Here is a 27,526-nt window from a genome sequence, read left to right on the forward strand (position 1 = left end):
ACAAACATATTCATGTTGTCTCCAGCTCTCCACTTACCATTCACTTAGATTTTTTTTTAATTATGGAAAGTTTGCACCTGGTTGTATCTCTTAAGTTTTTAAAACTTTATAATGCTCCCCACTCTTTAAAAAAAAAAGGCCATTGAAGGAGGGCCATTTGTTCTGTAAAAGGACCCAAACTCTGAATTCAGCAGATTGCTTCTTCTTGGTGTCATTTAAATTGTTCCTCTATCTCCCCCACCTCCTGTGAAGAGCTAGTTGGATCTAGAGGCAGGATTACATTCACGGTCAGTCTTGGGGGGCAGGGCTGTGTACTGACTGTATCACAGGAGGCATGTAATTTCCCACTGTTATTGATAAGAGAGAAATATCTGATATAAAGTTCCTTATCAATCTCTACCCTGGTGGCATTAGCAGCCATAGATGATCTTTGCTTTATTAGAGGTTACAAAATGGCAATTCTCTAATTTAATACAGGCAGACCTCATTTTGTTGCTTTTTGCTTTATTGCACTTTAAAGATAGAACGTTTTTTACAAATTGAAGGTTTGTGGCAACCTTGCATCAAGCAAGTCTATCAGTACCGTTTTTCTAACAGCATTTGCTCACAGTGTGTCTCGGCATCACATTTTGGTAATTCTAGAAGAATTAGAAGTGGAGCCTGAAGATGTGACTGAATTGCTGCAATCTCATGAAAAAAGTTAACAGTTGAGGAGTTGCTCCCTATGGATGAGCAAAGAAAGTGGTCTCTTGAGATAGAATCTACTCATGGTGAAGATGGTGTGAAGGTTGTTGAAAGACAACAAAGGATTTAGAATATTAAGTAAACTTAGTTGCTAACGTCATGACAGGGTTTGAGAGGACCGACTCCCATTTTGAAAGAGGTCCTGCTGTGGGTTGAATGCTCTCAAACAGCAGTGCATGCTAGAGGGAAATGGTTCATGAAAGGAAGGCAATGGATGCGGCCAACTTCACTGCTGTCTTAGTTGAAGAAATTGCCACGGCCACTCCAACCTCCCGCACCCACCAGCCTGATCAGTCAGCCGCCATCAACATGGAGGCAAGACTCCACCAGTCACGTGAGATAAATTTATTTTTCTTTATGGCTATGTGACCAACTTGGTATACATTTAGATGCACTTTTTATTTCTTTTCAGTTTTTTAGGAGTGGCTTCTTTCTTGCTGCTCAATCACTTTTCAACACACTCAAGCACTCCTTCACCCCCCGAAATCCAGCAAAACTGCTCTCGTTCAGGCCATCAGTGGCCCCCTCGTGGCCAGATTCAGTGGGCACTTCGATATCCCTCTTATCTGGTCTCTAAGAAACATTTGACTCTTGACCTGCCTGTCCTTAACACTGTCTCTTCTGCTTGTGGTCAGCCCACCCCTCCTGGTTGTCCTTCCATCTCTCTGTCACTCCTCCTTTCCTGGATCCTCTGCTTTCTCCAGGTCTTGAAAGCTTTTAGTTCCTCAGATCTTGTCAGGGATCTTTTTTTCATTGCCAACCCTCTCTCCTGAGGTGATCTTATGCTTCCCATGGCCTTCAACACCACTGATGTATGTCTAGCCCATACCCATCAGTGAGCTTCAGAATCACACATTCAAATTTCTACCTCTATCTCCTTTTGCAGTTGTCATGGGTAAATTTAACATCTCTTGTTTTTTCTTTTTTCTTCTTTTTTTTTTTTTTTGGCCATGCTGTGCTGCATGCAAGATCTTAGTTCCCAAACCAGGGATCGAACTCATGCCCCCTGCAGTGGAAGTACCAGCGTCCTAACCACTGGACCACCAGGGAATTCCCTAAATTTAACATTTCTAAACTGAAATTTGAACCTTCGCCTCCAAAGCTTTTCTTTCTATAATCTCATTCCTACTGAATAACTCTTCCATCCACCAAGTCATTTAGCCAAAAACCTGTCATCCTTGTTATTCCCTCCCTTCCAGCTGGCCTGTGGCTTTCACTCTTATCCACCACCCCATCTCCATTAAACAACTAACTCAAACAATGTCACTTCTGTTCTTAAATCCCATTATCATAAATTAAAACTCCTCACCGTGGCCCTTACATGATCTGACCCCTGTGTCCCTTCAACCTCGTTTTGTACTGCCTTCCCCGCCCTCATTAAGCTCCAACCAAATGGAATTTGTTCTCCAATAAGCCAAGCTCTATTTTGCCTCAAAGTTCTCACCTATGCTCTTCTGTCCGGTCTTTCCCCAACTCTTGCCATTCTTCTGGTCTCAGCTTAAATGCTTCTTGCTCAGAAATGCCTTTCCTGGACTCACCTCCACACCCCCTCCCAGTTTAATTCAGGAAGGCACTGCATACTTTTTCATGGTTGGCACGTGTATATGTTAACGTTTGTTTAGTCTCTGTCTCTCCTGTTACACCGTAAGTGTCTTAGAAATAAGGACCATGTTGGTTTTTGTGTGTTGGCACAGGGAGCAGTGGCTGGCACATAGTAGGCACTCAATTAATATGCGCTGGCAGCTGAATAAATAGGAAAATTTTGAAATATATACTTTTCAACGTTTGACTCTAAGTACAATTATCCGTATCAGACTTCTCTACAAATGGCATGTTCAATAGGTATCGGCTATGCCCAGTGAAGTAAAGCAAATCCTTTTTATGCAAAATGAATGCAGCACCTGCAACATAGTATATGCTCCATAAAGGATGCTGTATTCATTAGGATGACTAGAGGAAATACACAGGCTTTCTTATTTCTGATAGACCTATCATTTAGTCCCCTTATTTTTGGAGACTTTTTAGAAACAAAAAGAGCTTATATTTGAGAATGACTTTGAGCATTTATTATGCATTCTTTTTTTTGAATTTTATTTAAATTTTTTATACAGCAGGTTCTTATTATCTATTTTATACATATTAGTGTATATATGTCAACCCCAATCTCCCAATTTATGCATTATTTTATGTACGCTTCCTGACCACACTCTGAGGCAGTTACTATGATCTCCATTTTACAGAGGAGAAAAGCTAGGCTTAAAGAGAGTAAGAAACAAAGCCAGGGCCTCCCAGCTAATTAGAGGCAGAACTGGGTTTAAAACCCATTCTTTGGATTCCAATGCTAGCTTTGTTTATTCCACTATACAAATGAACCTCATAATGAGGAACAGAAGGGAGAGGACCCCTGATTTCCTAAAACACAGCCCCAGTTCATCACTGACTCTTACCAGTGAATCTTTTGTTTCTCAACTACTGAGCCCTTACCCCTTTTAGAATGAATAACTATGGACAAAAATTGTTCATTCAAAATGGCTCTTTCCTGATCCGTGCTAGCTACATGCATTGCTCTTTGTCAACCAGACTTTAAATAAATTCCTTCTAATTTATTTTATTCTATAGGCACGGCTCACTTAAAAAAAAAAACAAAACAGATTTTATATGAAGATTTTCGTGTTTCAAAGTATATAAATGAAAAAGTGAGAGTCCTTAGATCTCATTTTTAAGACCTTTTTAGTCATTAAAAACTCAGAATTCCTTTTAAATAATGAAATCCACCTGGCACAGTTAAGGCAATTACTCAATTCAGTGTGCACTGTGGCCAGAACACACAAAGCCTGGAATGCATGGCCTGTTTCTCAATCTGAATGTATAAGTTTTTAATCTTACACACCTGTAATGAATTTGCTGGGGCACTGTCTTTGCTCTATCCTCAGCATACAATAGAGGAGTCTGCTTCTTTGCAGAATTAAATTGAGGCCATTGCATCCTAGCCACAAGGAAATGCAGATTTCCCCCTCCTCAGCATCTTCCTTTCAAAAAGGTTGCTTCAAGTGGCGTTTAAAAGATAATTCTAGCTTGCTAAATTTAGGGTGTGGAAAGAGTCCAAAATGAGAATATTCCTTGGATAATTGTGCAAGAAATGTTAATATGTGCAGTAAGAGGAGGATGTCTTACACTTTTGATGCACTTCTCTATCTCTCTCACCCTCTCTCTCTTTTTGCCTTGACACCCAACATATAATTTAGCAAGGTGAGATGTTACCTGAGGCAGTGACGGATGCTTTTCCACCGCGACTGCATTTTCAGTATAAAATGATTTCATATCTGAGTTATTTCTCAAACCAGCCTGAGTCAGAGCCACTCATCAAAATTTATCCACAAGTTATCAGAAAATGCTTATCTTCTTCATATTCGAGGTAGATTTCCAGTTATACTCAGTAACAAGTTCACTTGTTAAAAAAAATAGTTAGCTGTACAATTTAAGTTACCTGTACAAGAAATGTACTGGTATCTGAAGCTTGCTTTGAAATGCATTGAAAAGTACCTGGATTAAGGCTAGATGGGTAGATAGGGGATAAAACAAATATTGCAAAACGTTCATTGTAGAATGCAGGTGTTCACTCTACAACTAACACTTCAATCTGAAAAGGATAAAGGTGGGCAGTCCCCATGGATTCTGCTAAACATGCTACAAGGCAGCCCTACAAGAAAGAACCAGTCCCAAATGTCACTTGTTCTGATGTTGAAAAAGCCCTGAACTAGAAAATCTTAACATAGATTAATAGTAAGACTTTTAATTAGCCAGTAACTGGAGAGAACAGGCATGAATAAATGGAAAGCTAAGAATGAAAATAAAATGTTGTCGGTCTAGGATTTATATGGGATTCCCTGAAATCACTCTAGATGATTAAATTCATATCTACTAGCAAATAACATTTTGACTTGGAATTTTGTCACTGTGATTTGAGACTTTCTGTCTTTCGATCTGTAAACATATTTTCAATACTGTGAATAATATATCTGAATACATTCTTGGAAAAATAAAAATAAAAAAGGTGGCTGGTCCCAAGGTTAGTGGGAATCTGCACCTTAGCTCCTAGGTAGCACCCAGGAGATGGTGCCGGTGGAGGCAACTGTGTGGGACATGGACAAACTGGGCCCTTGACATCGCAGCAAGCTTCCCATACTGCAAACCGGGCACGAAACCAGTAATAGAGACAGGGTCTCTGGGGACCAGCAAACAGACCTATCCATGGTTAAATAGTGTTTTCAGAAGGATGGAGGGAGAGGGTTGATCTGTGTAAGACTCTGACTCATGAATAATTTGGGGAGGAAGGCAAGCACTGCAGATGGGGAGAAAGTCTGTGACTCAGGGTCAAAGACAACTTAAAGAAAACAATACATGTCTGGAACGTCTGAGTTTGTGATGGAGATGCATGCTTACAGCATAATGTTGAAGGTCACCACTAAGGTCTTGCCCCTTGGTATTTATCCATCCACACTTAAAATACTCCAGCTTCTTTCTCATGGTACTTTTTATAGCTTCTGTTTTCTTGCAGACATAAAATCTGAGCAAAATAATCCCATAGAGATCTGCTCAATACTGAAGGCCAGGAGGATGACTCCCTGGCTGGGTATAGTAGTACTATTGCATTTTGGATTTGTTTGGGTTTTTTTCTGACTTATGCCCAACTTGACAGCCACTGTGCTTCCAGATCCATTTCTCCCACTGATGCAAACCTGGTTTTTCCTTCTTTGGGGTTTGGATTTTTTAGCCTCTCTCACATTGATTGCATCGTGTCCTTAATGTATCAGCATCACCGTGGATTCTGTTTCTACCTTTGAGGATATCAGCCGCCTGCTTGAGACTTAATGAACATATATAATATGAAATATATAGAAACTCAGAGGTGGTCCCTGGGGTTGCTTACACAATCATTTGGGTATAAACCCTTTGGAACTGGTGTTTCTTTTGAACAATTCATGACAATGATGGCCTGTCAGGAGGACTCTGCAATGGCTTTGGGGCTCTCCATCGTATCAGGGAATAGGCTGGGATGAAGCAAAAGAGGGTAAAGAGAGGAAGAGGGAGAAAAAAGGAATGAGAGAAGAGAGAGGATGGATAAGAAAAATGTGCTGGGACTTCCCTGGTGGTCCAGTGGTTAGGACTCCACACTTTCACTGCTGAGAGCCCAGGTTTGATCCCTGGTCGGGGAACTAAGATCCTGCAAGCCGAGAGGTGTGGCCAAAAAAAAAAAAGAAAAGAAAAAAGAGAAAGAAAAATGTGCTGAGTTGCAGCACCAGTGGAGAGGTGATAGATTGTGATAAACAGTCAGAAGCCATCAAACACGTTTTCTCAGGCTTCCTGGTGCTGTTAGCTTCCCCTTTGTCTGCAGAGCACAGGCCCTAGTTTACAGCTGAGACTGTCACATGGAGACAGGATCCAGGGCCATGACAAAGCACGAAGGTGACATCCGTGACGTCCTCCCTGTCCACAGAGTCTGCCAGTTTATCAGGGAAGGAGCTAAATGCCCATGATGCTTTTTAAACTCGGATCAGTAGGAATCCAATGCCATTGTTGGCCTGGGGCATGGTAAACAGCTAGTGTCTTTTCCCATGAATGGCTTTGTTGTACAAGCTTGCATGACAGGTCATCAGTTTGTCCTTCTTGCCTCCAGTTTGGTCACATCTAGCCCTCTGGATCTGTGCGTATGGCTTTAACAGAAGATTCACCTGTGAGTGATAAGGTCAAGGGCACTCCAGATGTTATTCCGACGCCCAGGGAGACAGAAGAGGGTGGTAGAATGGAAGTCAGAGGATGGCTTAGACTTATGGGGAAAACATGGCACAACTGGGGAGGCATCAAAGGCCCTAGTGAGAAGGGGGAAAAGCCCCAGTGGGGATGGAAGAATTGATGGGAGAAAGGGGGCATGGGAGGGCACAATTCTTCAACATCAGTTGCCCCATTCTCTCCAAGTCAGTGATTTTCAAATTCTACTCTGAGTTCTCACCCCACTTTAATTAACCATTTTGTCAAGGGTAGAGCCACATAAGATTTCTTTAAAAGAAGCAATCCACTGCAGAATTAAAAAAAATCTGTAATCCTGGATAATGGCAAGCACAAATCCTTTGAGTTACCTGGGTTCCCTGTCCTCTACGACTGCCTCAGCCCAGGAACTAAAAGCACCTGCTACTTTGAGTATCTTCGTAGCAAATAATCTGCTGCCAGAGCTATGTGGGACGTGGAAGCCAATGATGCTTAGATCCGCACGATCGGCGTTTGTGCCTTGGTTCCGGTGCTTCTGTCTGTGTAATTATGCGTAAGCCATTTATTTGCTTTCCAACACTCTTTTCCTGATCCCAGACTCAGAGGGATATACATAGAAAGGAAAGCAAAATGTATTTTGTGAAAGAACTTGGTAGGCAAGTGCTTATCTTTTGATTGATTCATGGTGTTTGCTTGCCATAGATAAGCTCATTGAAGTCGGAATCCTGGTCTGTATGATTATCACCCAGCTTCTTTCCATTTTTTACCCTTTGAAACATGTCTAGAGTCAAATTTTTCAGTAATGGGAATAGTACTAAGCACAGGAGTTGCCCATCATGAATATTGTGTGCATGGATGAGATCATTGGCTTTGCTCCCAACTGATGTGCAGGTTTTAAAGAAACTTTAGGATTCTCACCCTGTCAAGTCCCAGGTTCCTTGCACTACACAGAACTCTAACCCCCAACCCTTCCGCACTCCCACTTCACATGAATTCTTTGCACTCTCTGGCACCCACGGCGGTGAATCCTTGTGTCTTTTTCTGCACGTTACTCTCTCAAGCTCCAGCTCTCGTAATGTTTCCTTGCAGGCACCCCTGCTGTCACTTCCACACCAGTTGAGCTACGAGTCTCTCTACCATGAGTTCCTCACCCAAATTAGTGTGCCTATGCCCTTCCCCAAGGCAAGGGCTGTCCTGTCTTCCAGCACCTGGCACAGTGCCTGGCCCAGGCAGCAGATGCTCTAGAAACTCTGAACTGAGTAACAAGACCACATTTATGACTATGAAATTGGGACTTGTGACTATTTAACTTGTGATCAGCTATTGATCAAATTCCACCTGATCAGCCAAAAAAATACCCAGCGTCCCTGTCTCTGTGTGCTGTAACACCATTCTACCAAGCTGTGTTGAAGCCTCAAAGGTAACACAAGGCATTCTTACTGTCGTTTTGACGTCAAGACAGTGCTATTCAAATTTGCAACACAGACATTCTGGTGCTAACATTTTACTCAGAATACGCCAACACTGATGAGTTTTCCTTGAGATGAAGGGAAGCGGTGAGGGAGGAGCTGGAAAGGTTGAGGCCCACCTGGAAACCACCTGTTTCCCACCTCATTCCCGTGATGCATCCACCAGGAGGCTGCGGCAGGAGCTAGAGGGCTCTTTGTTTTGCCTTGGAAATGCATTGCATTCCCTGCACTGAAGCAAGCAGGCCCACCTGGAGAGGAGGAACTGGTGCTCTCAGTGAAGAGATCCAACCCTGCAGGGTTGGCAGCAACGAGCAGGGGGTAGAGGCTCCGAGGAGCAGCTGTTACTTCTCAGCGTGTGAAGAGGTGACAAGAACAGGCGCACCGTGGGGCAAAGGATGCCACCAAGACAGGTAGCGACAACTTCACCAGGACAGATGCCCAAGTGGCATCTTGGGTCTGCCCTGCCATGAGCACCAACTGTGCCAACAGGCTCCATGGCTCAACTGCAGGGCTGGGAGGGCATCAGACCTAACCTGTAGGTCTGGCTTCTCTGGAAGCATAGGCATCTTTTGTATGTCTGTGACCCACCACGACTTTGCTCAAGACCTACCAGGAAGTGGAAGGTGCGTTCCTAGGCAGCATAGTTGGGGAAACACATGAGTTTGTGTTCTGTTTTACTGCAACATTGATTTTTTTTTTTTTCTGTTAAAGGCAAACAATAATGCCTTCTACTTCTGAGATATTGTCTCAAATGACTTTTTTAAAAAGAAAATAAAATCTTGGAAGTATGAGAAAAAAAAAAAAGAGATGCTGGACCATTGGCCCTGCCCTGTTCCACTGAGCGGGGGCCGACCACAGCCCAGCTGCTCCCTGCTTGTGATGGCTACGAAAATTGTTCCTGGCTCTCTCCGTCCATTTTGCAAACGCACGATCAACTCAGCACCCCTTTAAGACGTCAACAGAGCACAGTTGGAGGGCATGGGTGCCAGATCAGAGTGCAGCTGGGAGCATAAAAAGTTAACAGTACTTCTAGATGTAGTACACAGGGTAGGATGAGTCAGTGATTGTCAGCTAGTGGGTAAGAAAAAAAAAGTGTAACCAGAGAAAGAAATCAAGCCTCCATGGTAGCAATGTGGACCTTTCCTGTGTTAAGAGCTCAGTGGCTTGAATTACAAGGAGAATTCTATGAATGACAAGTCTTGGTAGCTGGAATGCTACCTCAGCTGCATGAGCTTTCTTTCAAAATATTCTAGAAATCATGTGAATGAGCCTGGCTCAGTCAGGTCTTCAAGCACATTGATGTGAGTCCTAACCTATGCTGAACAGGTCATAATTAATACGAATTCTTCTTGTCAAGGATCAGGAAACTTTGTGCACATGTATGTCTGCTCTGAGCATGGGAAAGTGAGAAGAGGCAGTTCGAGAACCTTGTTCCCTCTGTTGGCAGAAAAGGGCCAATGGACACAAGCCACAACCACAGGCAAAAGGTTAGAGAAACTTGTTATTAAATTTAATTTGCTTTAAATACATACCTTTTTCCCACCCTCACCCACTTGGGGGAGGAACAGAAAACCCCTACCCCTTCCATTTGGGGGATTCCATGTATAAAGCCTGAGATGGTAAGGATGAAGTATAAAAATACTATTTACAAAGGGGAAGAGGATGTCCACCGCGACCTTAATATCCAGACACCCCCATCCCCAGGCCCCCTTTTTGCTCCTTTAGAAAAAAACCCTGGGAATCCTTTTGGGTGTAGACCAAGCCCTTCCTCTGGGGCGGTGGATACTCAAACCCCAACACGGAATAGGAAGCTCTGAGATCAACCGAGGAACAGGGAACGGATAGCACCTCAGATCTCGGAGGGGCAGGGGGCTGCCCTCTACCCCTCTGTAGTCAGCAGGCCGGCCGGCCAGCCTTTGTTTCCATAGGTCCCATGTAAACATTGACTTTTCTTCTGTTCATCCCTGCTCTTCCCATTTCCTACAGAGCCTCCCTCGCTTCCACTGGAGGCACTTGGTTCCTCCATCTTTCCTTCCTTCCCTTCTAACCTTCCTCTGGAAAGAGTGGGGAGGTCACAGGTGGGGCAGAGCCCATCTCAGTCCTTCTTCTAGGTCAGGGCAGCTTGTCCTCCTCAGCGGAACCCTCAAGGGGGTGTGCTCTAAGTTCTTGGCCAAATAGGAATGGATTTCTTTTCCCAGAGCAGGGACAAGGCGGGCAGATAGTCCAGTACCAGACAGTGGTCCTGATGGGCAAGACCATCAGAACTGAGTAGCAGGGAAGCAGGCTTCAGGAAGCAGAGAGGTGGGCAAGTCTAGTCTCACCCTGAGGCTGGAAGACCAGCCTGGCACCCCCGCCCCTCCAGGTGAGCATGCCCATCACCACCCAACAGTCTTGTTCACTGCGGCTTCGCGGAAGGACCAGGCACCCGTGAGGCTAGAGGTCTTCTCCAGGCCTTGGTATGGAGGCAGCACTCACACCAGCTCATCCAATAGGATCCCGATGCTCTGGGTGGCCTCTGAGGGGCCAGCAATGGGCTTGTTACACATGGGGCAGACACAGCGTACTTCCAGCCACTTCACCAGACACCTGCAGGCAAGAGACGACCTGTTTTTCCCTAAGAAGATACCAATCTGCTCCAGCTGTCTTTTCATAGAGCCCAGCTGCTTCTCAGGACAAGAACCTTTCTATTCTCAACCCGGTCTAACCCCTCTGGCTTGCTTGGTGTCCAGACAGGATGAAGGGCATCACCGGCAAAGGGTAGATGGGAGGGGTCGGGATTGGAGGCTCTGGAAGATGCTCCCTGCTTAGTTCTTTCAAAGCCACCCCGGGACACACATATCCACTGTGGACACTTACTTGCGGTGAAAGGTGTGTTGGCATGAGAGCACACCCAGCTCATCCTTCCCCTTGAAGTCTTCCAGACAGACTGCACAGGTCTGCTGTGGGAAGAAAGGGGCCGTGTGATAAGAGATGGGGGAGAGCCTCACTCCTCCATCCTGAATACCCAGCACCTCATCCTCCAAGAGAGAACATCCACCCAAGAGAGAAGTCACCCTGACAGGGCGGTAGCCATGAACCACAGGGGACTGCTTTAGATTTAAGTCGACCCAAATAAGCTGAAATTCAACATTTAGTTCCTCAGTCACACTAGCCACATTTCAAGTGCTCAACAGCTGAGAAGTGGCAAGTGGTCCCCACACCGGATGGTCAGATAGAGAGCATTTTCTATCTTCAGATTTCCACTGGGCAGTGCTGTTATAGAGGAACCTTTTTTTTTTTATATATTTAAACTGAAGTATAGTTGAATTACAATGTTGTGTTAATTTCTGTTGTACAGCAAAGTGACTCAGTTATACATATTATGTTTTTTCATATTCTTTTCCAATTATTATTATATTATTATAGGATATTGAATATAATAGTTCCCTGTGCTATACAATAGGACCTTGTTGTTTATCCATTCTTTGCACCTGCTAATCCCAAGCTCCCAATCCATCCCTCCCCTACCCGCCCTCCCCTTGGCAAGCACAGGTCTGTTCTTTGTCTGTGAATCTGTTTCTGTTTTGTAGATAGGTTCATTTGTGTCATATTTTAGATTCCACTTATAAGTGATATCACATGGTGTTTCTCTTTCTCTTTCTGACTTACCTCATTTAGGAGGATAATCTCTACGTCCACCCACGTTGCTGTAAAGAGCATTATTTCATTCTTTTTTATGGCTGAGTAGTTATGATTTTTAACCCTTTCTAGCCTAGGACCTTTGGTGAGGGGGCACTTATCAATAACTAAAGGAGGGGGATCTGGTGTATGGTTTACATTCTTTTTTTGCGGTACGCGGGCCTCTCACTGTTGTGGCCTCTCCCGTTGCGGAGCACAGGCTCCGGACACGCAGGCTCAGCGGCCGTGGCTCATGGGCCCAGCTGCTCCGCGGCATGTGGGATCTTCCCGGACCAGGGCACGAACCCATGTCCCCTGCATCGGCAGGCGGACTCTCTACCACTGCGCCACCAGGGAAGCCCTGGTTTACATTCTTTAAATCCAGCCTTACATCCCATTATAACCCCTTCAATCCCACCTGAATTACTCTTCTGGAGGAGAGCTAAAGAAACATTGGAACTTGTGGACATCATGACAGTGGACCCCAAAAAGAGGGATGAAATGAGGCCATGTCCAGGTAGAGTCTTGTGTGTAGTGAGACCTGTGATCCTCCCCACTCAGACGACCACACACACGCTCTCTGCAGGAGTGTCCATGGTTATGGAAGGAAGTCTTGGGAAATGAGTTAGGTGACCCCAAAGGCATAGGTGGGAAAGGAAGAGGAAATGGTGTAGTCCTAAATGAGTCAGAGTTGAGGGGCCCCAGGGAGTGGGTGTGATGCGGGAGGGGAGGGGAATGGAGGGAAACAGGGAAGAACCTCAGGGCTGGACACACGCATCAGATCCACAGTCACCAGAGCATACACAAAGTTAACCTCTTTCAGACCAAGACCTGGGGTCTGAGCAGGGGAAAGTCACTGAAATCTGGCATGGAGTGGTCTTACCGTCTTCCCCATTAAGATTATGCCTAGTGGGCTTCCTGGGGCCGTGGGTCACACCATGTATCCAAACCCTTTTGTGATCCTTTTGTTTTCTGCCTGCGCTGGTTCAGTTCCAGACATAACGGATTCTGCATATTGATCACCTCCTGGGATGAGTTTTATTTGGCCCAAGGAAATAGGAAGGCAGGGACTAAGAAGGTTCCTGAAAAGGTCAGGCTGAGGTTGCTGGAGAAGGTTTGCCTTACCCGCCGGGCACTCCCGCGACCTGTCCCAATGCACTCACCCCATATAACTGTAACTTCTTGGCATCACCTTTAAGCACCACCTGGGGAAAAAAGTGGAGGCCTGGTATCAGAAGCAACCAAACACAGGGGCCAGGTGGTATAGCTGCCAAGGAAGGGAGTGAGTCTTTGGCCCCACACAGGAGTGCCCCCGTGACCCTCCCGTGAAGGAGGAGGGGTTTGGGCCCTGCCTGGGCCCAGCCAAACTTGAGGACGGGGAAAGGAGTTAGCCTCAGAGGGGACCAGAGGTGAGGCCAAGGGGGAGGCCAGGCCAGCTTAAACCTGCTCTCTCCCCACACCCCCTCCCCAAGCAGGGCTAATAGTGGATGAGGTCTCGGGGCAACACGTAGACTTTATTTACCTCTTTATATCCGTATCGTTCGCTCTGTGCCTGGTTCCGGAGTTTGCTGGGGAAGCAAGAAAGAGGGGAGAGAAGAGATCATTATGTCTTTGCACAAACAGCCATTCAGAGCAGGAGAGGCCGGCTGGCTGCTTGGGGCGTCCTTCTGGGGGTGGGGAGGTGTGCTTCCCATAGACACATGGAGTATGCACGGGACCCTCTGCAGGTCACCAGAGTGGGTTAAGGACTCAAGACTCTTACTCAGGTTCAACTGCCTCAAAACTCACTACCAGCTCCCCCAGATTGGGGGCGTCTCTGCAGAGCACCCTAATCCTGAGTTGGCCAAAAAGTTCGTTCGGGTTTTTCCATATGATGCGATGAGAAACCCGAACGAACTTTTTGGCCAACCCATAGTTCATTCGCCCTCCCTGCTGTCTCTGGTAGGTCACTTCCTTCAGGCTCCCCAAATATACAGGTCAACCATCTGCTTGCTGACTGTATGGAAGTAAGATTTTTTTTTTTTTGGCCGTGCCACGCAGCTTGCAGGATCTCAGTTCCCTGATCAGGGACTGAACCCACGCCCTCGGCAGTGAAAGCATGGCGTCCTAATCACTGGACCACGAGGGAATTCCCAGAAGTTAGATATTCTTAAGGAGGACATTTCCACCAAGCCAGGGGAGCAGGATAAAGTCTGTTGAGCCTGGGGAATTTTCCACTCAGAGAACACAAGTATTCTGGAACCAGAGCACACGCCTGCCCCACTTCACAGCGCCAGGCCAACACAGGCAATTCCTTCTTTGTTTTCCTCTTTTTGTTTCAAGCTGGTGGCCCGCATACAACTGGACTCTCAATGGCCAAAACACAATGGCCAGAACACGCCGTTACTAATGGCAGGAGCACAATTGTGATGGAGGATTTGCAACGCCTCATGTCTGCACCAATTCCAAACAACTTCCAGAGGGAGAGGCGTCCCTTTTTGCGGATGAGGAACACGGCGTCCAAAGAAGTTAAGTAACTTGCCCAAATGCCAGAGCTGGCTGGCAGCAGAGTCTGGATTTGAATCAAAGTCGATCTGATGACAGAGGCCGAGCTCTTCAGCACACACTGTGGCCTGCTTCACCAATTAGGTGGCACATACCATGGTCCTGAGGATATGAGATGGTTTTGGGAAACGCCCTTTCATCAACAAGCCTCCGACTCTGAATGGCTCACTGGCTAGGACCATGATCACACATTGATCATAATTATTATATTTTTTTTCCTGTTTTATTTTCAGTGAGGGAAACCTTCTGAATTACGCAGGGAGCTCTATGTCCTCCTGTACTTGGGAACTAGATGGGGCTTTCTCTCCCACGGATCATTTCTACCAAAGAGCTGTGTTATTGGAAGGAAACCTGAGAAAACCACCAGGTTAGGTAGGATAGGGGTAGCAAACCACGGCCTCCTGAGAGCCAAATCCAGCTGACTGCTTTTTTCATAGGGCCTAGAAGCTAAGAACGGTACTTATTCTTAAATGGCTGAAAGCAGGAATCAAAAGAATATTTCATGCCATGTTAAAATTATATGAAACTCAAGTTCAATGCCTATAAAATTTTACTGGGGCAGAGCCACGTTATATTGGATTGGCCCAAAAGTTCATTCGGGGGTTTCTACAACATCTTATGGAAAAACCTGAACGATCTTTTTTTGGCCAACCCAATAGCTTATGTACCATCTATGGCTGCTTCTGCAAGGTAGGGCTGGGTGGTTCAGACAGAGATCGTATGACCCGCAAAACCTATAATATCTGGCCTTTTGCAGAAAAAGATTGCTGGCCTGAGTTAGAGGCAGGGAATCTCCAATCACGAGCCTCAGTCGAAGGGAGCGAGGTAAGACGCCCCAAGAGCAACACCGAGATGCTGGAACCAGAGCGGAGGGGGGTGCAGAAGGTCTGGAAGAGCCGTATCTGATGCACAGCCAGGGGACAGGTTAAGATCGGGCTGCCGCCACCTCCATGGCTCCTAACAGGAGGTCAGGGGACAGGTGGGGCAGGTGTTCCCCTGCCTTGGTCTGAAGGTGGCATCGGACAGTTTCTGGTCATTGGAGGGTTGGGCTAAGGGCCTAAACAGGGCTTGCACCGTTCCACCCTTCCCTTTTTTTTTTTTTTTTTTTGCACGGGCCTCTCACTGTTGTGGCCTCTCCCATTGCGGAGCACAGGCTCCAGACGCACAGGCTCAGCGGCCATGGCTCACGGGCCCAGCCGCTCCGCGGCACGTGGGATCCTCCCGGACCAGGGGGATGCACGAACCCGCGTCCCCTGCATCGGCAGGCGGACTCTCAACCACTGTGCCACCAGGGAAGCCCCCACCCTTACCTTTGTACTACTTTCATATATACACTGTGTCCCCACTTCCAAATGAGAGGGGCGGGGAAGGATGTACCCAAAGCTTAAATGATCAAGTGCGACCTGCCTGATACTGGCTTAATCTGGGGAAGAAAGAAAGTGATCTCATCGCCGGGGTGCTCACAGCCGCCTTCTGAGGGAGACGCTGCCGCTCTGCTAGGAGGTATGTACAGAGTAAATAAGGAAGTGGTGAGGAGTTGCTTCCTGACTCAGAACGAGGGGTTGTCCATCTCTTAAGCCTTGCCTGCCTCGCCTGCAACATGGCTACACTTACAGAGTACGTGCAGGGCCTTTCTGCTTGCTGTGTCGTAGGGTGCCTGGGGTGCCCTCCTTCTCCACCCTCGGCCCTTCCATCTGCCTAGCTCCCTTAAATGGTCTCACCTGAGGATCCTCCAAAAGCCTGACTCTTAGAGCCTAAGACTATCTCTTGGAACAGTCAAGCGCTTCAGAGCCACATTCTATATTCACTCTGCATGTAGATTTCCACGTCAGGAAGGTATAGATTGTGATGAAATGGGGCCAAAAGGGTTGCAAGGGAAACAAAGCAAAAAGCAGAGATCCTGGGCCATCCCAGCAGGGGATGGAGTGCCAACAACTCTGGACAGGTGGCCTTCTCAGCTGTTGGGTGAGCAAAGCAACTAAAAATACCCTGAATTCAATGAGACCATTTCTAGCCGCTGCCAGTGGGCTCTCCCCAGCTTTTCCCTTTTGCAACAAACAATGCAGCCAGGTCCCGAAAATAATGGTTCCTTTCCTGCCCAGTTGTACTTCACGGGCCCCTCCATCCTGTGTAGGGCAGAGATCAGCTCCCGCGGTCGGGGGATGGGAGTCAGGGAGACAGAGAGAGGGGGAGCAGAGGCTGGCCTTGGCCGATGAGCTCACCAGGTCAGGAGGGGGGTCACGGGCCTATTTTGGCTGAGGAGGAAACCGAGAAGCAGGGAGAGGAAGTGGCTTCTGTGCTTGTGTGTCTTTCTATATATAGACACTCCCAGGCTGCCACATGCCAGCAAGCCAGGGACAAACTGGCTTCGGGCAGACTGCAGGACACAGGGCAGGGTGGCAAAGGGGCAGATTACTGCAGGAGGAACAGGTGGCGCCAAGCAGCCCCGCAGTGCGGAAAGCTTCTGGTATCATGTGGTTGCAGCTCTGTTCTTTAACTCCAGCCAAACAAAAAATAAATCAGCCATACCCAGAGCTCCCAGCCCGTCCTTCTGCAGGACCACGATCTCTAGCTGCAAGGCAGCGGCCATGGATGCCACAGCTGTTCCCATTCAAGGAAGAGGAATCGGAGAAGACCAACATCTAGAATCTGAAAGACTCTCCCTAACTGTCATCAGACTAGCTCACCTCTCCATCTTCCTGGATATAGGACCGTCGGCAGATCTGTTACTGTCTGAGCATATGCATTTCCTCATTTATGAAGCAGAAGCAGGCTGATACCGAAACTGGAGGCAAGTTCTGAGGACTAAGTAAGCTAAATGTTTTACAAAATGCTGACCATGATGCCTGGCACAAAGAAGGTACCTAGTAGAGAGTAGCTAAAACCCTAAGATCACACCTATCAGTGGCACCATCGGGAAATGAAGCCCGGTCACCCACATACTGGCTCAGAGTAATTTTGTAGATTTTCTTCTCTTGACCACGTTTGCAGCCTGACATGGGTGTGCCTCTGCGTGTGTGTGTGTGCAGGGGCCAAACAGAGTTGGTTTTACAGCCTCCTGCCAGCGTCACACAAAAATCTTTGCTATGTCTCCATCTTCCGTCTCTGGGGAGTTGTATAAATTGCTTCATATGGGGAGAGCGCAGTGGTTGGTGGTCAGGAAGACGAAAGAGTCTGCAGAAGAAAACTTAGGCTTGGGGAAAGGGGAGGGGTGGTGAGATATGGGAAATCTACCCTCACTTACTAATTAGATGCAAAATTTAAACTCTACCTCTTCTGCAAAGACTGGTAAGTGGAAAATTCCAGTCCCGGGGACTTTTTAAAGTCCTGAGAAAGAAGGAGCCCAAGGTATGGACGGGGAGCACAAGAGAGCAGGGCCCACGGGCACCTCCCCTTCTTAAGAGGGAGCTCCTCCAGCCCTAGGAATCTGGACAAGTATCTACTTTCCCCCAGCCTCCTGCCAGGTGAAGCACTCAAACCCACTGGGACATCTCAGTGGGGAACAGGAACTCCTTTTTCCTTCATCTTAATTTAATCTTCTTAGGTGATTTGATCAGACACCAGCCTAGACCCAGCTGACATCCGTCTACCCAGGCGTTGGGTGATCACGTGTTTGTGTATGGGGGGTTGTGTGGCTTGGTTATCACAATGGCTCTCAGGACCATTAGCACATTCTAATGGTCAGGGGTGTCCAGTGTTCCCCAAAGCACAAGACAGTCCCATACAATGAGGAATTGTTAATACCCACAGGGCACCCTAGTCAGAAACACTACTGTATTTTCCACTCTGAATACCAGGCATGCCCCACATTTTTTTTTTTTTCCCCTGCCCCACATTTTTGATAGAAAACAGCCACGAGTTCCCTTGTCTGCAAGTGAAAAAAACAGTTTCTGGAGCTTGGCTAGCACGGCCACGCTCAAGAAGGGATGGTTTTCGGTTTTTTCCCCTCTCAAACATAAGAGCTCACAAGGCAGAACAAATAAGCGGCTCTGCAGACACCAGCTTGCTAATATTAGCATCTGGAGGGATGACAGCAGGACTTCCCAGGAGGGCAGAGGATCATGACATTGGTGTAATGATGCCTCCCATCCCTGGCCATCCAGAGAGTGTGAATGGGCGGAGAGAGACAGCTAGGGACCACTGATGATATTACCTGGACGGTCATTCTAGGCAACCTGAGAACAACTGGCCAAAGGGTGGGAACGCAGCCCCGACCCATGCTGACCTTATAGGCTCTCCGACAACTTGACAGGCTGACGTAAATAGAAACACCAGGCCTCAGGGGCCCAGCCAAGGGCAGGACCAAGTCCTGTCCTCAAAGCAGCTGACCTGGCTGGAGGCTGGTGACTCTGTGACTGGAGCCTCACTCAGCTCACCCGAGCCACGGCCGCTGCCTCCTAGACTCCCCCAAGCCCAGATCAGCCAGCAAGTCGCCCACCTGATGAAATAGCAGCAGAAGATGAGGCTGAGCATGAAGACGAAGATGCCCGTGCCGAAGATGACCATGTAGATGTTGAGGGGAAGGTCCTGGAAACTGATGGGTGGCATCGAGCAGGACTTGTTGGTGCTCACCAGTCCCAGGCCGCAGAAACACCCTGCAAAGAACGGGGAGGGAAAGTATTACGACAGTGGGAAATTTACCACTGGGGCCACTCTGTGTGAGCAAGGATGCAGGGAGAAATGGCAAACCTCTGACTCGGGGGGTTACTTTTTTTTTTAATTGGAGTCTAGTTGATTTACAATGTTGTGTTAGTTGCTGGTGTACAGCAAAGTGATTCGGTTATACATGTATATATACTTTTTCATATTCTTTTCCGTGATGGTTTATTACAGAATATTGAATATAGTTCCCTGTGCTATACAGTAGGTGCTTGTTGTTTATCTATTTTATATACAGTAGTTTGTATCTGTTAATCCCAAACTCCTAATTTACCCTTCCCTGATTCCCTCTCCCCTTTGGTAACCATAAGTTTGTTTTCTATGTCTGTGAGTCTGTTTCTGTTTTGTAAATAAGTTCACTTGTATCATATTTTAGATTCCACATACAGGTGATGTCATAGGATATTTGTCTTTCTCTGACTTACTTCACTTAGTATGATCATCTCTAGGTCCATCCATGTTGCTGCAAATAGCATTATTTCATTCTTTTTTATGGCTGAGTGATATCCATTATGTATATATACCACATCTTGATATCCATTCATCTGTGGATGGACACTTGGGTTGCTTCCATGCCTTGGCTATTGTAAGCACTGCTGCTGTGAACATTAGGGTGCATGTATCTTTTCGAATTAGAGTTTTCTCCAGATATATGTCCAGGAGTGGGATTGCTGGATCATATAGCTATTTTTAGTTTTTTAAGGAACCTCCATACTGTTTTCCGTAGTGGCTGCACCAATTTACATTCCAGGGGCTTATATCTGTACCCTAGTTCCAACACTTACTAGCTACATGATCTTGGGTAAATTATTTAACCAATCTACGAAATGGGATCATACACACAGTACTTAAACCAGCATCCCCATCTAGGGGATCAAGGATTCAGGCAATGGGCGGAAAATGGAAAACTCACTTCCATCAGGGAGAAGCCTATGCAGTGCAGTAGGAAAATGAAGAGCCTTAGGTGAGGAAAGGTACACTTGGGCTCCAATCCCACCTCTCCCTAGCTATGTGACCTTTAGGAAATTACCTCGCTAAGCTCCACTTTGTCACAGGAAAACAAGCAATGTGCAAGAGTACAGAAAACGATGGTGTAAGAAATACGCTTTGTAAATTACAAAGTGCAGTTGCAAAGGTCATTTGTCATTATTAAGCTACCTGCTCCAGAAGCCAAACTGCACCAGGGCCAGAATAGAAATTGCTCACTCTGAGGCTGGGCCAGCATTCCAGAAAGGCACGGGGGTGGGGGGGGTGGGGGGGGGGTGGGGGGTGAGGGCAAGGAGCTACAGCTAACTTTTACTGGCCACCTTCCCCCTTTCTACTCAAAGCCTCGCCGTGCAGTCCCCTAATGGCAGTGGCATCCCCAGAGCTCATCAGAAATGCAGACTCTCGGGCCCACCCCCACTGAAATGAATCAGAATCTATTACAGTTTAACAAGGTCCCTTCAGCTTGGGAAGCACTGGTGGCCACTGGATGCTTCCCTTTCTCACATGACTCAGGGCTAAATCCTGATTGGTCCAAAGGTGGTAATCACCTTGCCCTTGCCAGGGGTTTGGTTTTGGGGTAGGTATGTGACAGAGTTCTGGCTGAAGAAACAAAGAGCAGATCTGTTGGAAAAGACAAGATTTTCTTTCTTTTTTTGGTGGGGGGTGGGGGCGGGGCGGGTCACATCCCCCAAAACACCTGGAAGGGTGGCAGCCAAGTTATAGCTGGAAAGAGAGAAGTTCAATATCAAGCTGGTGGCAGAGAGGACAAGGAAAGAAGAAAGATGTTGTCAGTTGAGTTGCTGGATTAAGCAATCCTAGAGCCACTATCTTGGGACTGCTGGTTCTGAGAATTAGTAAATTTTCTATCATGTTTACAAAGAAAAAAAAAAAAGATAGGATTTAACCACAAGCCAGTTGAGTGTTTTTTCCTGTTTGCAGGCAAAAACTATCAATGATCCGAAAGGTAAGCCTCAAACTCTTGGATTTCAGAAAGTGCTGGGACAAGAAGGTTAGACTTTACCATACACCTGCTATCATCCAAGCACATTCTCAAGCTATAACTTGACCTTTGTAATAAGGCCACTGTGAAATGTTACTCCCCACCCCACCATGGGGAAAAAAGACTCAATCATCATTAAACAATGTGTGTACAGTCAAACAGCTAAGAAAGCCTGGCTTCAAAGCCCTCTGGGGAATTCCCTGGTGGTTCAGTGGTTAGGACTCCATGCTTTCACTGCCGAGGGCACGGGTTCAGTACCTGGTCAAGGAACTGAGATCCTGCGAGGTGTGCGGGGGTGGGTGAACCTCTCTAGACTCAAGCCCTCAATGTGGGTTTTAAGGACTTTCCTGACGTCGTGGTTAGGAGACAGATCACCATTAATACACTTTGGAATCCTACACCGTAATTAGCGAAGCAACCCCAACTCAGCAGAAAGACTGGCTTGAAAGACTGGAGTCATCTTTGACCTCATACATCTCAGCCCTCTTCATCCCCGAGATCAATCTAGTGATCGATATAATGAACCTCCCCCTCCAAACCTCTTTCAGATTGTGTGCCAACTGTACTGCCAAGTCTCTATTCCAGACAGACTTTGGAGCACAATTCTACTCCAAGTGCCTATTAATTGATGTCTAGTCCCTCCTCTAATTTAGCCCACATGTGTGACATTTCCTTCCACTTGGTTTCTAGCATGTATTTCCCAAACTCATGACTGGCTTCAAGTCCTCCTAAACACGTGTGCGTTGGGTCCCCTCTTTACCTCCCCGACTCAGTATCCTCCAGCATCACCCCAGGTGGGCCAGCCTCCTCTCTAATTCTTGCCCATCTCTATCTTCACCTGCCTCCACACCTTTGTTCATGAAGCTTTCTCTGCCTGAAACTCCCTCTCCTTCCCCAAAGTCCCCCAAACCTGGTCTTTGTGATATTCCAGGGACTCCCCACCCCGAAATCTATAGTGCCCACAGCCTGTATCACGTGTTCCAGCTCTGGCACACTCCGTAACCATCTATGTTGCATTAAGCAGTGATTACATGACAAGTACCACAACAGACACTGAAGATAAAAAAGCAAAGAAGAAAGACAAGATGATTTTATCGTCTAGGGAAGAAGACAGACACAAAGGTTTTCATCATACAAAGTGAGGCCCGTGGTAGAGGTGTGTTTATGTACAATCCTGAGATCAGAGATGAGGGATTCTAACAAGCCTGAGTGCTCCTGGGTCTGAGGACAGCAAAGTGGACTTCTGTACATTCTCCAGTGCCTACCCTCGTGCTTGGCGTGTTTTCAATAACTGGTTAACAGATAAATAACTCGTGATTTTTCTCAAGACGATCTGGTCATCTTGGCAAAAGCTCCCACTTCAAAGTAAGGAGACTGAAGTTTGGGAAAATTGCCCAGAAACTGCCCTCAGCTAACAGATGACCAGTCAACCAACAAGTACTGCTGCTGGCTTGATTTATACACCGACCTAGACACTGTGGGGAAACAAAAAGTAAAAGTAGTTCTTATCCTGAAAAGACTTTTTGGTTAAAGATGGAAAAAAATTAATGAGCTACTAAACTTTGTCCAGCCTTTGCTTCTGAGCCTCCAGCTTGGGTTAGAAAGTTTTCACCACTCCTTCACCCTCCACTTAAATATTTGATCTCTGTGGGCCAAAAGAGATCAATTTTCCACGAAGACATTATGGTGGACTGGCCAGGGAGGGACAGTTTTCTGTCTACTCTGGAAAGGGGCCTTTCGGCTTCTCTTCCATGGAACTCTGTCCTCAATGCCAAGAGGCCTTCTTCCCCACCAGGCACATCTCCCTAACACTGTCTCATCAATTGTTGATGCCGTAAGGGGGTCTAACCCTCAACCTGCCTTTGCTCTCCACGAGCTGGATCCCGGCATCTTTAGGGTCCCAAAGAACTTCACTGGGTTCCCTGTTCTGGGAACTTGCACAGCAATGGCCATAGCGAATGCAGAGGGTTTACATGTATTCACTCTGGAGGCACTCTGGCCTCAGCACTTTATCAGTTTATCTTGACCATGTTATCTTGCTGAGAGAAGCTTCCCCTGGGGCTCCAGGATTGAGTCAGTGAGTTTGGGACTTTCTGTGATAAAGAAGTATGGGGGAGAAGAGCTTCATAGCTGAGAAGAGATGGTCCATTTGCTTGCATTCTGATTAAAAAGAAGTGAGAAAAGTATACCTTGGGCTAAAACCTGACAGTGGAGTAGTTTTTCCTCTAAACTTATAAGGACAGAATACCAACCCCAGGAAAAAGGGGGCTTTAGATATTTTTCACAAAGGTGTGCGGAGAAGGACTGCTTCTTCACTGGAGTCAGAAAACTCATCTCTCTGTCACTTTAAGAAGTGACAAGAGGGATTTCCCTGGTGGCGTAGTGGTTAAGAATCCACCTGCCAGTGCAGGGGACACGGGTTTGAGCCCTGCTCCCGGAAGATCCCACATGTCGCAGAGCAACTAAGCCCGTGCGCCACAACTACTGAGCCTGCGAGCCACAACTACTGAGCCTGCACTGTAGAGCCCGCGAGCTTAGAGCCCGTGCTCTGCAACAAGAGAAGCCATCGCAATGAGAAGCCCGGGCACCACAACTAGAGAAAGCCTGCACGCAGCAACGAAGAACCAATGCAGCCAAAAATAAATTTAAAAAAATTTTTTTAATTTTAAAAAGAACAAAGAAATGACAAGAACAGGGAACTATATTCAGTATCCTGTGATAAACCGTAATGGCAAAGAATATAAAAAAAGAATATCTATATGTGTAATAACTGAGTCACTTTGCTGTACAGCAGAGATGGACACAACATTGTAAATCAGCTACACTTCAGTAAACAAAAAAAATTGAAAAAAAAAGAAGTGAAAAGAAACACAACACTGTAAATCAACTATACTTCAATAAAAATCAAATAAATTAAAAAAAAAAAGAAGTGAAAAGATAAAGCAGCAAGTCCTCTGCTGGTCTAAACCCTCACAGGAAAGGGGGCTGCCCAGAAGAAAGGCTAGTGTTAGTGACGGCCACCTTGGTTCTTCTCCTGAAGTCTGTTCCATTGTTTCCCCCGACCTATGAAAGAAAGCCTTGACATCAGAATGTTTCGTATCTGAGCAGCGGGCCGGGAGCTGGAGTGACGTCAAGAGAAGGGCTGGCCAAGAAAGACCAGTGGATCTGGGAAACGCTTCTCCTTCCCAGCCAACAGGAATCTTTCCCAGATGCTGGGATGCACCGTCCTTCCTCACCCCACCCCCTCGTCCCCACTCAGGCAATGCTGCCTATCACACACACAGCTGGGTTCATTTTCAGGAAATTAGATCCTACCAGCAAGAGGAAGAGGGGGATGGGGGCCCCCTTATACACATGCTGCCCAAACCCTGCCTTAAAACAAAAGCCTCTTGAAATAATTAATGCAAGATCTGGCAAGAGTCTGCTCTCAATAATGGATTCCCACCCCCCTAACTAGCCAGCCTACCCTACTGAGAGATAAAGCCAGCTGCTTGGGTCCCCCCGGTCCCCTTCCCCCTTTTACCAGAAGTGCCTCCGCTGCGCTCCCCCCTTTCACCAGAAAGTCTCCAAGCTTTAGAACAACGCAGTCAAGATCCTAGGGCCACTGGAGGGTATTAGGAGCCGAAGTTTTGAACTGACCCGCCCAGAAGGGCCCTCTCTTCAGGTAGCCTGAGCGAGGAACCAGACCCAAGCCCAATCTCTATGCATCACCTGAACCGCTAAAAGCCTCAGGTGGGATGAATTTAGCATCACCCAGGCCGGGGTGGGAGGGGTGGTCGGGTCTGGAGGCGCGGCCACCGCCGAGGCACAGGAGCTAGTCTGGCCTTGGGGCCCGTGAGCACAGCTCTCCAGGCAAGCCCTGCTCTCAAGGGTAGCCGGGCGCCGAAAACTCTGCAAGGCTTTATCAATCCAATAAAGCCACGCTCATTAGTCCGCCGTCTTCCACCGTCACAAAGCCCCCTCCGCCGCCCGTGCGAAGCCAACAAAGGCGCAGAGGAAGCCGCCCCGGCGCGCCACCCCGCACGCCGCACTGTATACATATTTAAAATAGCCTGAAAAGTTTCAGGCCAGGAACTTGAGCTCCCTCTAGGAGATCCGAGCCCGAGCGCGGATTTAATTCTCCGACAACCACAACAAAGAACAGAGTTTGAGCGCACAAAGCCAAGGGAAGGGGGTAGGAGTGCGAAGCCGCCACACAAAGGCCGGGAACCCCTCGGCTCCCACGCCCCCCCCCCCGCCCGCCCGCCCGCCGCCCGCTCAAGAGATCCTTCCCAGCCCTGGAGTTAAACCTGAATATTTTTTTCCCCCCAAATTCCGCGGTGTGCAGAGCAGAGTCGGGCGCCAGGACGCCTCCCCGCCGGTCCCGTTTCAGGAAAAACTTGGCTCAAGAGGGAGAACGAGCCCTCGGATCTGAAGCCTGGCGCCCCGCTCTCCGCGTCTCCGGCCGGCTCCGCGCCCCTCGCCTTCCCGGCCCGGGACTCACCGTTACACCACTGGAATGGGTGCATCAATGAACTCTCGGCTGGCTTCCTCAGGCGAACGAACGCAGGCGGCGGGTCTGGCAGGGGGGGTGGGCGCGCCGGCTGGCGGGGTCGCAGGAGGGGTGGATGAGGTGCGCGGTAGCCGCCTTCCTCTGCAAGTCGAACTCCCTCCGCAGCGGGGGGCTTCGGCGAGGTGGGTTTTAGAGCAACAAAGAGAAAAGAAGAGAAAACAAACAGAAGAGCCCCCGGATCAAAGCACCGCGGAGGAAAAGCAGGAAGGGCCCCGGGGCTGGTCGGGGGCGGGGAGCTGCGGGGCGCCGCAGGGCCGGGTGGAGGCGCCCGGTCGGCAGAGGAGGGAAAAGCCTTAGCCCGAGGCGCGATCCAGTTGCCTGGTCGCAGAAGGTAGAAGCCAGGGACTTCGAAACTGACACGGTGCGCGCACGCCCCCCTCCCTTATACTCCCCAGCCCCCTGCCCCGGGAAACTCCGCCCCCTTGCCGTCACCCGCCCTCTGGCCAATGGGAGCCTTCCTCTGGTCCCCGGGCATTATTTGCAGGTCTGCCCGGATCGGAGGGTGGGGAGCATCTTTGCTCCTCGGGCGCCTCCCCACTTCAGCTTCCCAGTCCTTGGGATACTTGAGAGAGAAGCGCGCGGCGCGGTGGGCTGGCCGGAGCAGCCGGGGCCAGCCTCCCCCGCTAGGAAAGCGGAGGAAACGGAACAATTAGTGCCACATTGTTTTCTGCCTCCAGATCTGTTACTGTTTAGCATTTCTATGGCTCTTTGAGAAGCCAGCTCCGGGGAGTGGTTACATTTCTGCCCAGAGGGCAAGAACTTGGTCCTAGGTGGCGGCTCGCATGTTCCTTTGCTTGCTTCCAAGCGAACTTCGCAGCAACAAGGTTGGACCAAGAGATTATCATGCTAAGTAAAGTAAGTCAGAGAAAGACAAATATCGTATAATAAACCTTATATGTGGAATCTATAAAAAATGATACAAATGAACTTATTTACAAAACAGAAATAGGCTCACAGACAGAAAACAAAGTTATGGTTGGTTACCAAAGGGGAGAGGGAGCGTTAAATTAAAAGTTTGGAATTAACAGATACACACTACTATAGATAAAATAGATGAACAATAAGGACCTACTGTACAGCACAGGGAACATATTCAACATCTTGTCATAACCTATAATGGAAAAGAATCTGAAAAAGAATATCTGAATCACTTTGCTGTACACCTGAAAGTAACAACATTGTAAATCAACTATACTTCAATAAAATAAATAAGTAAATAAATTAATAATAAAATAAATAAATTGCTGAATAGAATTCCATTGTATGACTATAACAAAACTTTGTTCACCAGTTGTTGGATATTTATTTCCAGTTTGGGGCTATTAAAAATAAAGGTGTTCAGAACAAAACAAACAAAGAAAAAAGAGGGAACTGAAGCCAGGATTTGAAGTAGATGAATTAGGAAGGTGAGATCTGGAAAGTGCTTTAGCTGTCTTCTTATTTTTGGAGAGCCGTCACCCCACCCCCCACCCCCAGTTTTATAAACAAGGAACTAAGGCCTGAAGCTTAAGCTTAAGGTAGACTTATCAGGGCTCTAAGCTCCTGAGCAGCAGAATCAAACCCAGACATCCACACTGGCAATACCATAAGGGCAGCATCTTCAGCATCTAGCACCACACAGGTGTTGAAGAAATAGTAGTTGGAAGAAAGGCTGAATCTCTTAACTTCCTGTCCAATGTGATGATTTCTTTTACCTGACATTGCATTGTTTCTGTCTCTCTTTCCCTTTCTTCCTGCCTTTCTTTCTTTATCTCCCTTCCTCCCTCCTTTCTCTTCCTTCCTTCCTTCCTTCCTTCCTTCCTTTCTTTCTTTCTTTCTCCCTCCCTTCCTTCCTTCCTTTCTTTTCTTTCTTTCTTTCTCTCTCCTTCTTTTTCTATCTTCCTTTCCTTCTCCCTCCCTCCCTCTGTCCCTTCATTTGTCTCTTCCTCTGCCTCCTTTTTTCTTACTTTGTCTTTCTGTCTGTAATTTTTTCAGAACATATTCACTGAGAGCCTACTTTATGCCAAGAACTGTTTCACTGGAGACCCATCAATGTCCTCAAGCCTGCTCTCCTGGGATTTACATTGCATGAGGAGGTAAACAGTAAGCAAGCAAGAAAACAAATAAGAATGACTCAATCTAATCTTCCTATTAGACTTAATGTCTTAA

General features: G+C 47.3%; 1 protein-coding gene across 3 annotated transcripts; it reads right to left on the bottom strand.

Moving 5' to 3' along the window:
- Window positions 1–9,462: 9,462 nt before the first annotated feature.
- RNF122 (ring finger protein 122) lies at window positions 9,463–25,733 on the bottom strand. 3 transcript variants are annotated; one of them, XM_022571179.2, is made up of 6 exons: window positions 25,310–25,733; window positions 18,619–18,775; window positions 13,159–13,204; window positions 12,800–12,841; window positions 10,836–10,915; window positions 9,463–10,565 (listed from the first exon to the last, which is right to left on the bottom strand). In XM_022571179.2, exons 1-6 carry the CDS (start codon window positions 25,332–25,334, stop codon window positions 10,451–10,453), a joined length of 465 nt encoding a protein of 154 aa, XP_022426887.1. In that variant the 5' UTR covers window positions 25,335–25,733; the 3' UTR covers window positions 9,463–10,450. The 3 variants fall into 3 exon arrangements, with proteins under 3 accessions (XP_022426887.1, XP_022426886.1, XP_089759880.1); XM_022571178.2 differs by having other exon boundaries at window positions 10,836–10,918; window positions 25,310–25,732; XM_089903754.1 differs by lacking the exons at window positions 18,619–18,775; window positions 25,310–25,733 and adding an exon at window positions 17,124–18,592 and having other exon boundaries at window positions 10,836–10,918.
- Window positions 25,734–27,526: the final 1,793 nt, after the last annotated feature.

The sequence above is a fragment of the Delphinapterus leucas genome, chromosome 21, assembly GCF_059928025.1.
Source record: "Delphinapterus leucas isolate spDelLeu-1000000601 "Yukka" chromosome 21, BTC_Dleu_Yukka2, whole genome shotgun sequence".
Classification (NCBI taxonomy): domain Eukaryota; kingdom Metazoa; phylum Chordata; class Mammalia; order Artiodactyla; family Monodontidae; genus Delphinapterus; species Delphinapterus leucas.